The following is a 9344-nucleotide window of genomic DNA, read 5'->3' as shown; positions in this document are numbered from 1 at the left end:
GCACAAATTTCGTGCACCGGGCCTCTAGTTTTTATTATAATGTGTCTTGGTGTAGGCCTCTTTGGGTTCATCTTATTTGGGACTCTCTCTGATTTCTTTCTTAACCTCATTGTTAACCCATTCATTGTTTAGTAGCATTGTTTTCAACAGCCATAACCATCATACACAAGTCTCTATGCTTCCTGGACTTGCATGTCTATTTCCTTCACCAGGTTAGGGAAGTTTTTCATCACTATTTCTTCAAATAGGTTTTCAATCCCTTACTCTATCTTTTCTCCTTCTGGTACCTCTATGATGCAAATGTTGGTGTGTCTGATGTTATCCCAGAGGTCCCTTGAACTATTTTCCTTTTTTTTCCTTTTTTTTTTTCTGTTCTGATTGGGTGCAACCAAGGCTGGCTGTCACCCGTGCTGGGCCTGGGCCACTCAGCAAGAGACACATGACACACTGAGTCCAATTACCACCTGCCTGGGGCTTTAAAAATGTCCAAGACAGTTTTTTTGTTTGTTTTTAATATATTTCTATTGATTTCAGAGAGGAAGGAAGAGGGAGAGAGAGATGGAAACATCAATGATGAGAGAGAATCATTTTTCAGCTGCCTCCTGCATTCCCCACAATGGGGATCGAGCCCACAACCCAGGCATATGCCCTGACAGAGAATCAAACCGTGACCTCCTGGTTCATCGGTCGACACTCAACCACTGAGCCACACTGGCCGGGCAACAGTTTTTAAGAAAGTCTGCAGCGTGGGCCGAGGCTGTGGTAGAGAGTCCTATCACAGAAGTGCACATGCCATGATCACAGCTACACAGCATCTGTGTGGTTGTTTTCGCTTGCCAGTATAATCTTTACAACCATTGTTCTTAAACAACCATAACCATCATACACAAATTTTTTTAAATAAATAATTATGTTTAGGAAAAATTTTAAAGATTTTTTCAGATATTTAGTATTAATCCACATGTTCACCATTTTCGACACCCTGCTTTCCTCTGTGCAGACCCAGGTCTCCACAGAAATCGTGTTCCTGCTGCTGGAAGAATGTTCCATTGTTTTTTAACGTGTCCTCGTGGAGGCTGCTGATGGATGTCTACTTCCACCACCGTCTTCTAAGGGTCTTTCCTAGCTGTGATGCTGCAGCCTGATGGCATTGTCTTTCAGTGAAGACCCGTCTGTTATTTTTGCCCAAATACTTGTCCTCTGTCCTGGTTTGTCATGCAACTTCCTCTCTGGCTGCTTCATATCTTTCTCTTTTCCACTGGTTTTCAGCAGTTTGACTTGATGTGCCATGGTGTGAATTTCTTTGTGTTTGTCCTGTTTATGGTTTCCTAGGCTTCTCTGATCTCTGCATTTATAGTTTTCATCAAATTAGGAGGCTGTTTGGACATGATTTCTTCATTATTGTTTCTGCTGACCTTCCCTTTCTGGGACATAAACCAACATGTTTTAGAACAGAGTGCGTGTCCCCCAGGTCCCTGAGGGGCCGCTCAGCTCTGGTGCACTCTGTGCTGCAGTGGAGAAAGTTCTCACTCAGCCACTAACTTTTCTCTTTCTTTGTGTCAGTTTTGTCTGAAGCCTCTCCATTTCATATGTTACCTTTAAAAATCTCGAATTAGCACCAGCCGGGTGGCTCCGTTGGTTGGAGCATCGTCCTGTACACCAGAAAGGTTACAGGTTTGATCCCCAGTCAGGAGTGCACCAGAGGCAACTGATCCACACTTCTCTCTCATATCGATGTGTCATGCTTTCTCCCTCTGTGTCTCTCAAAAAGAAAAAAGAAATCTTGAATTACTTCTTGTTTCTTCTTTATCATGTTCCTATTTCTCTTATGACCATGTTTTCTTTTAAATCCTTTAATTTGTTGATGGTAGCTGTTTCAGCGCTTCTTGTTTCTTCTTTATCATGTTCCTATTTCTCTTAGTTATGACCATGTTTTCTTTTAAATCCTTTAATTTATTGATGGTAGCTGTTTTAGCATTCTCATCTGCTTGCTCCAGATCATCTCCTGTTTCTGATTCTGCTTCATGAACCTATCCTTTTCTCCAGCTGTGGCTTCCACGCTGCTACTAACTTGCCCATCTGTTAACTGTTGACTGGATACTGGCCATTGTGTTGGGTGTTGAATTCTCTTCCTGACAAGCAGTTGATTTACTTGCAAATCAGTTTCATCATTTTGACGCTCATCTTCACATCCTCCGAGTGGGTCTAAAACAGCCTTCACTGCTGGCTCAGTCCGCCTGCTCGTGGGACGGCACTGGGATCCCTGCTGCACAGCTGGCTTCCCACGAGGCCTCTGCACGTGGGTTCATCAGAGCTCCACGTCTCCCACACCTGTGTGCCCTGGGCACCTGCCAGCCCTTTGGGTAGTGCTCTCTCCCTGGCCCTATGGCGGCTCCTGTGTGCCTGTGAGCACAGTGGTTGGCAGAGACTCACGGGGACTTGCTGATTCCTACAGCTCCTTGTTTGCGTGCTGCCTTCTGTGTGGCGAGCTCCAGCCCTCGACCTACCCACCTTCAAGCTCTGCCTTCCCGGGCTCCCTCCTGTGTGAGTGCTAAATGCCTCCGCACTGGGGCCGTCACACGTCTGTTTGTTTCCCTTCTCTCTCGAGTCAAGAGTCCTGCAGGGCTGAAGCCACATGTCACACAACAGTTGCTTCATCTGTTTTGTTCAATATCCAGTTGTTTGTGTTGGCGGTGGAGGTTCCAGTACTACTTCCTCCCTCTTGGCCTGGAGCAGAAATCTCTGGTGGAGTTTTAACCTTGAACACTCTCATCCCTGGAATGTGAAGTCAGAGCCAGGAGGCAGAATAGGATGGCACGGACTTGGGCCCTGCTTCTGGGGGTCAAGGAGGGTGGAGGTGGTGTGCACGGCTGCCGCTCCTCTGTGTGGTTTTGGGACAACCTGAGTCCTTTTCTGACCAGCTCTGCTCCACACGGTGGAAGGAAGTGCACGCCTGGGAGCGTGACCCCAAATGATTTCTGGGAAGCAGGCAGGATGGAGGTGCGGGAGAGGGCACTGGTGCCAGGTGTCTCTGGGACTGTCCTCTGGGTCCTGGTCCCCAGTAGTAGGTGTTTAAAGATGGAACGGGGTGGACACAGCCACGTTGTTCAGTTCTCAGCTGGGAGCCAGACTTGGAGGCTGTGTCCTGATTATCCTTCCAAACGTTCCCGTGGCTGCCAAGAAGTCCCATGACTGCACAGATGTGCCTGCCCCCGCCCGCCATGCCCAGCGACATTCACAAGAGAGGAGTGGGCAGCCTGTGCGAGACCCTCTCTGTGCCCTCACCAGGAGCCCGCACGTGGGCAGACCTAGAACAGAGCGAGGTCCTTCACCCAGCGCACAGCACTGCTCTGGGGCCTTGTTTTCCAGTTTTTAGGCGAGAGGCTTGACCCTTCTGGGACTACCTTTCCCATGTTTTCCTTCTTGGCTTTTTTATTCATTTTTTATATTTTCAGTCTAAATGTTTGTATTGTTTTTACTCCGATTCATCCTTGGAAACGAGAAACTGCCAGACCGTGAGGGCCGCGTCGCGCTCCTGTGACCCGTCCTGTACCCGAGGCCCGGCTGCTCCCGCATCGGGAACCTCAGTTCTCTCTCTTCACATCATTCTTCTTCTGGAAAGCTGATCACAAAGCCAGCGACTTGGCTGGACCTGTATCATTTCCCTCATCAGTTCTTCCGTTTCTGCACACATGCAGGCGGGATTTCTCAAGTCACCTTTCCAAACCACTGGCTCAAACTTCAGCAGTTCCCACTCTGCTCTGCACTTGTTACAGTTCTTATGTTGTGCTCCTTGTTACAGCGGGTGTAGATGAATAACGCCATTTACAGAGCAGGGTGCTTTCATGTTAGCGGTGTTTTGGCCTGGGTTTCTCTGCATGCCTCTCCCTGCACCAGGCCTTCTGGGTCTCAGAGGAGCCGTGACTGGCCAGAAGGCGAGACTGGGCCTCAGTGCATGTGCTGAGAGGCCAGGCCAGCAGGCCCACAGGTGGGCTCTCTGGGCAGGTCAGCACCCAGTCAGCCACCAGCCCGCCCTGCTATCTTGCAGGTCAGGGTGGCCCTGTCTGCTGGTGGTCCGAGCATTGATGGAGGGCGTGTGTGGCCCAGACAAGCCTTCAGGGTGGAGGTGGGTGTGGCGCTTCTCCCAGAGGACAGGGCGCCACAGGGCAAGAGGGCTCTACAGGTGGGGAGTGTGAGGACGGGCAGCTGCCCGAATCCATCAGCTTCCTGCAGGGCCTGCTCTGAGGGCAGGTGTGAGGTTGTTCCCCCCAGGCCTGTACCCCGTCACCCTCCCAGCACAGGACAGTGTCCTGGCTGGGCCAGAGGGGAGCTTCTGGAACCAGGCCTCCCTGAGGCCTGTGGGCACCAAGGGCAGGAGCTGGTTGTCCGCCCTCCATCTCCCTCTTGCAGCATCTTCACTGAGGCCCTGAGGGGCATCCATGTAGCATTTCTAGTGGAAGGGAAGCCAGGCTCTGGGTCTCCTTGGCTTTGGCGGCCATCTCAGCTGTGAACTGAGCAAGGAAGGACCATCGTTGCTTTCTCACCACATGCTCCCAGACCGCAGCTCCTCAGGGTAGTGGCTGTCCTGTCCTGACCCACTGCGCAGTGGGCCTTAGCCACACGGCTGAGCCACAGAGAGGGGACTCCGAATGCAGCAGCCCCGCTGTCCACTGAGCCACTCCTGACAGCGTGAGGCATTTACCAGAAGGTGCAGAGCCACTGGGCAGCTAGCACATGAGCAGCCAAGATGCCAGAGAAGGGAGTTTCTGTGACATCGTCCCCGCAAGTCGCCAGCACAGCTGGGAGAGGTCTGTGGGGATGAAAACTGGAGGTCAGACCCACAGGAGGAGGGCCAGTGAGAGGGACGCTCTCGTCCTATCCTGGGCGAGTTTGGCGCAGACCACCACAAGGGGGGTGTGAAAGAGGCCGGCGCGGGAGTGGCCCCAGGGCTCCGGGCATCCTGCCACAGCACCCAAAGGGCTCAGTCCCAGCCCCACACCTTGCCCCATGGTGGAAGAGGGGGTCGGGTACGGGGCTCTGAGCCACCCCACCTGTCACCTGCACAGTTCCTGCAATAGCCACAGTATCGGCGCCCGATGCCCAAGCTGTTGGGAGCCCGTGGCGCTCCACAGACTCCAGGAAGCAGCTCGCCAGCCCAGAGCAGGTACAGGCTAGGCCATGTTTCTGGCATGGGGTTTATTAATATAGACAGAGAAGAAGAAGAAATAATTTTGGGGCTCAGAGCCAGGAAAACTAGTTTTCCAGATTAATGCCGGGAGAGCTGTGAATCCAGTCCCTCGTGTCACACATCATAAAACTCCATCGTGACCCATAAAACTGACAAGACCCATCGAAAGCCTGGCTCCTCCGCAGACCCTCATTCGGCCGTCGTCTGTGACCTCGTGTTCCTCCAGGCTGCTGGGATCAAGACCAGCCTTAGTTACCGTTCAGAGAGTAAGGGCGGGGCAGGGGGGGCGGGGCATCAGCCACGTTTCGCTCAGCCCTGGAGAAGGGCTAAGGCGACCGGGGCTGGGCCACACCGAGATGACAGGTCCCTGCTGCCATCCAAGGAGGAGTGCCCTTGGTGCAGGTGGGCAGCCGTCACCCCGCGTCATCATCTCATCTCCTTCTGTGGCTGCTCCCTCTCTGCGTGTTTCTGCAGTGACAGCACCAGACCCGCTGTCTGCTCTCCGGGATTCAGACTCACCTGTCAAGTCACCGGGTGGGGAGGCGGTGGCTGTCTGTTTAGTGACTGCTGGCTTGTTAGGGTCTTGTTTCTTTCGAAATGGGTTCATTGTGTAGGTTTGCGGATATTTACACGTTGAACTTCATGAAATTCCCTGTTGATTTGTTCTTGTTTCATCTTTTCTCAAAGCCCCTTCGGAAGTGTGTCCATCTGGCCGCTCTCCCCACGTGACCCGTGCCCGTGCTCTCATTCGGTTCCCCTCCTGTCTGTCCCTTGTTTCAGGTGTGGGTTGCTGGCCCACTGGGCTCCTCCTCCAGCTCCAGGCTCTTATTTCCTCTTTCTGAGGCCGGGCAGCTCATCTCCCTGCAAACATTGTGTGCCCACCGTGGACGGTCCACCCCTCACCTCCAGCACCCGACTCTGCTCCCTCCATAGCCCATCACCCTGGACTCCTGACCCGTCCTGGTTGCTCCCACTCCTTGCTACTCCTGGGAGGCGCGGCCACCTTCCTGTTCTTCCTAGGACTTGGGACTCGCACTGTAGGCCTGGCCGTGTTCGCCCTCATACTTTCTCTCCCCCTGAGCGGTTCCTGGGCCTGAAGGGGAGCTGGCGGGTTGAATCCATACTGAGTCTCCACAAGGAGAGAGGAGTTCTGAACTTCACCTCCCACCACGCGTGGAAAACCAACTCAAATGGCTCAGAGTTCCAGCCTGGCCGGGTGGCTCCCTTGGTTGGCACGTTCTCGTACAATGAAAGGTTGTGTGTTCGGTTCCTGGTCGGGGCCTGTGCGGGAGGCATCCAGTCGATGTTTCTCTCTCCCTTCCTCTCTCTCTAAAATCAAACATATCCTCGGGTGAGGATTTTTTTTTAATGGATCAGAGCTCCACCTACAAACCTTTTAGAAGATCTTTATAACCTTGGGGTAGGCAAACATTTCTTAGATGGGACACAAAAGCACTAACTGTAAAGTTTTTTAAAAATTGGTAACTTGGACTTCACAAAAAAAGTAAAACGTCAACCTCTTCCAAAGACACCATAACGAAAATAAAAGGGCAGCCACACCAGCTGGCAGAGAACAGTCACAATATAGCACATCGGACAGAGGACCCCTACAGCCCAAGGAATCGGCCAGTTGTTTATTTTTTAAATGGGGAGAAACTTCAACAAGCACTTCACAGAGAACATGTGAAGTCCAGCGAGCACAGGCAGAGACTCTCAAGGTCACTGCCAACAGGAAACAGCAGGTAAGATCAGCCAGCTTCTGTCACAGTCCCAGGCGGAGGGCAGGGCTCGGGCGTCAGACTGCCACACGACCCCAAACTTGCCAGCACTTCTGCGTAAATATTCATGTAGACTTGACTCACGGCAGTCAAGACAGGAAGACACCCGCATGTGTCCCTCTGAGGGGTGTGGGATGCCCTCAAGTGAAGACCATTCACACTCCCTACTCCCAACCGCCCAGCAACAGGGCATACAAAGGTGTTCTCTTCAAGACTGCTCTTGCAGGAGGAACTTCCGGGAGTTCTGGCTGGGAGGCGCTCCAGGATGCGGCCTTGTGACAGCTGGGCGTGGGAAATCCCCGTGCTGTCAGCACCTCATCCATTCATGACCTTAGTTCTTGGGCAGGAGCCTCAGGCTTTTGGGGTGGTTCTGATTGGAAAGCCTCTGGGTCACTGAGTTAGTGCCATGCCAGGGAGATGAACCCGCGGGTCCGGGACACAGAGCAGCCTCACCTCCCTGGTCACCATTTCAGTGGGATTTAGGGGACATGCCAGTTTCTCCCCAAGCATATTTGGGCTTCCTGGACCTTGCGTCATCCAGGCTCACCACGGAGCTGGCATCAGATGCAGCTGGGCAGCACGAGGCCTCTGAGGAGGAGCAGTGACCCCCCTCTCAGACGGCTGCCCAGCAGACAGCCCAGGCCTGGCCCTGATCCTGTGGCCACTGAGAAAGTACAGGAAGTTGGGCTCCATCTAAGCCATGTCCAAGGGTAGCGCAACACACAGCCCGCTAGGAGCCTGCCACACCCATCCCAGGGTGCCCAAGCCCTGCACATGGTCACCAGGGTGTGGAGGACAAGGCTGCAGATAGGCGAGTGCACCCCCATTTTCCCCAACCCTGATAGGGAGCACAGCGAACCCCACCCACCTCCCACATGACCAAGGCACAGTCCTGACATCAGAGCCCCTCCCTGGGGAGGAGCACAGGCTGTAGGGCCCTACCCTGAGCCTGTATTGATTAATAATCACTGTGACAACTGCACCAAACACAAACCACAGCATCAAACAATACAAATGCGTGACTGCGCAGTCCTGGAGGTCAGAAATCTGGGCGGCCTTGGCTGTGGCCTCAAGTAGAGTCCCAGAGGCTGGCATGGAAGTGTCAGCAGACTGGGCCCTCACTGGAGGCGCTGGGAAGAGTCTGCCTTCAAGGTCGTTTGGGGCATGGTCATCCTCGGGCCAGAGGTCTAGGGAGGCCAGGTGTGCAGCCCGTTGGGGGGGAGCAGGGCCAGGACCATGGCCGCCTGCCACGCTGGTCACTTGGGAAATAGCATAGGCACCCACGTGTGCTTCCGGGAAGAAACTGGAACCCCTCCGCCCTAGCACCTCTGGGTTGCTGGGACCCTGTGAGTTGCTGAGTCCTGGTGGAGTCGGTGGAGCACAGGCGGCTGGAGGGCACAGCCAGGCTGCCACCAGCACAGGCAGGGCAGCTGTCCTCGGTCTCGCTCAGCTGGGGCTGAGCACAGCTCCGTCCCTCAGGTGGTCCTCATCATCAGTGGGAACCTGAGCTTCCTGAACTGGCTGACCATCGTGCCCAGCATCGCCTGCTTCGATGACGCCACCCTGGGGTTCTTATTTCCCTCCGGGCCTGGCAGCCTCAAGGACCGAGTCCTAAAGATGCAGAAGGAGGAAGCCCGGGAGGCCCGGCCCACGCCGACATACGGTGGGTGGACACCTGGGGACGTGGACAGAGGCCTTTATTCCCAACCCAGGATAGCTGGTCCCCAGAGGTGCTGGCCCATTCTTACTGAGCGACTCCAGGCCCTCCCCATAAGGGCAATTGTCATGACTCAGTTTCCACATCAGCCTCAGAAAGTGTCCTTGGCTGGGGGAGATGGGAGCTGTGGGCAGAGGCCCTTCCCAGACTCCCAGGCAGGGGGCCAGCAGCACCACCCTCAGCTTCTGTGAGCCCAGAGGGGCCGGACAGAGGCCAGGGTCTGGAGGGCCCACTGACGGGGCCGGGGACAGCCTCAGCTCCTCCCTGTGGTTGGGGCCCCGGCCCAGGGGGCAGAAGCTTACCCACTGTCCCTCTCTCTCCGAGCCCAGGCTGCATGGTGCGGCAGGCGGCCAACCTGGCACTGGGTGTCCTGGTCGCCTGGCTCAGCATCCCTGTGGTCCTCAACTTGCTGAGCCCCAAGCAGGTCATGAACAGCTCCTTCAACCCCCTCAGAATCGTCAACACATATGGAGCCTTCGGAAGGTACTGCGCATGCCTGGGGGGCCCGTCTCGGCTGCCTCTCTGGCCTGGGTGTGGTCTCTCCTCTCCATCCACCACATGGGAGACCCCTGGTCAGGGCGGCCCGGTCCTGACCAGCCAGGTGGGCACTCTTGGCCAGGGTGGGGTTGAGGGGTCTGTTCTCCCTCCCCGAGGCCAGCCC

The 9344-nt window shown here is 54.7% G+C and overlaps 1 protein-coding gene across 1 annotated transcript in view; it reads left to right on the top strand.

Annotated features, from left to right (window-relative positions):
* Positions 1-9344, top strand: part of LMF1 (lipase maturation factor 1) — a 97493-nt gene that overhangs the window by 85619 nt on the left and 2530 nt on the right. Inside the window, exons 6-7 of the mRNA XM_014542964.1 lie at positions 8446-8629; positions 9013-9166. Coding sequence (XP_014398450.1) covers positions 8446-8629; positions 9013-9166 — 338 coding nt within the window. The remainder of the gene's footprint in view (positions 1-8445; positions 8630-9012; positions 9167-9344) is intronic.

This window comes from Myotis brandtii, unplaced genomic scaffold (assembly GCF_000412655.1).
Source record: "Myotis brandtii unplaced genomic scaffold, ASM41265v1 scaffold317, whole genome shotgun sequence".
NCBI classification, from domain to species: domain Eukaryota; kingdom Metazoa; phylum Chordata; class Mammalia; order Chiroptera; family Vespertilionidae; genus Myotis; species Myotis brandtii.
The sequence above is the reverse complement of the archived record's forward strand: the minus strand, read 5'-3'. Positions and strand labels throughout refer to the sequence as shown.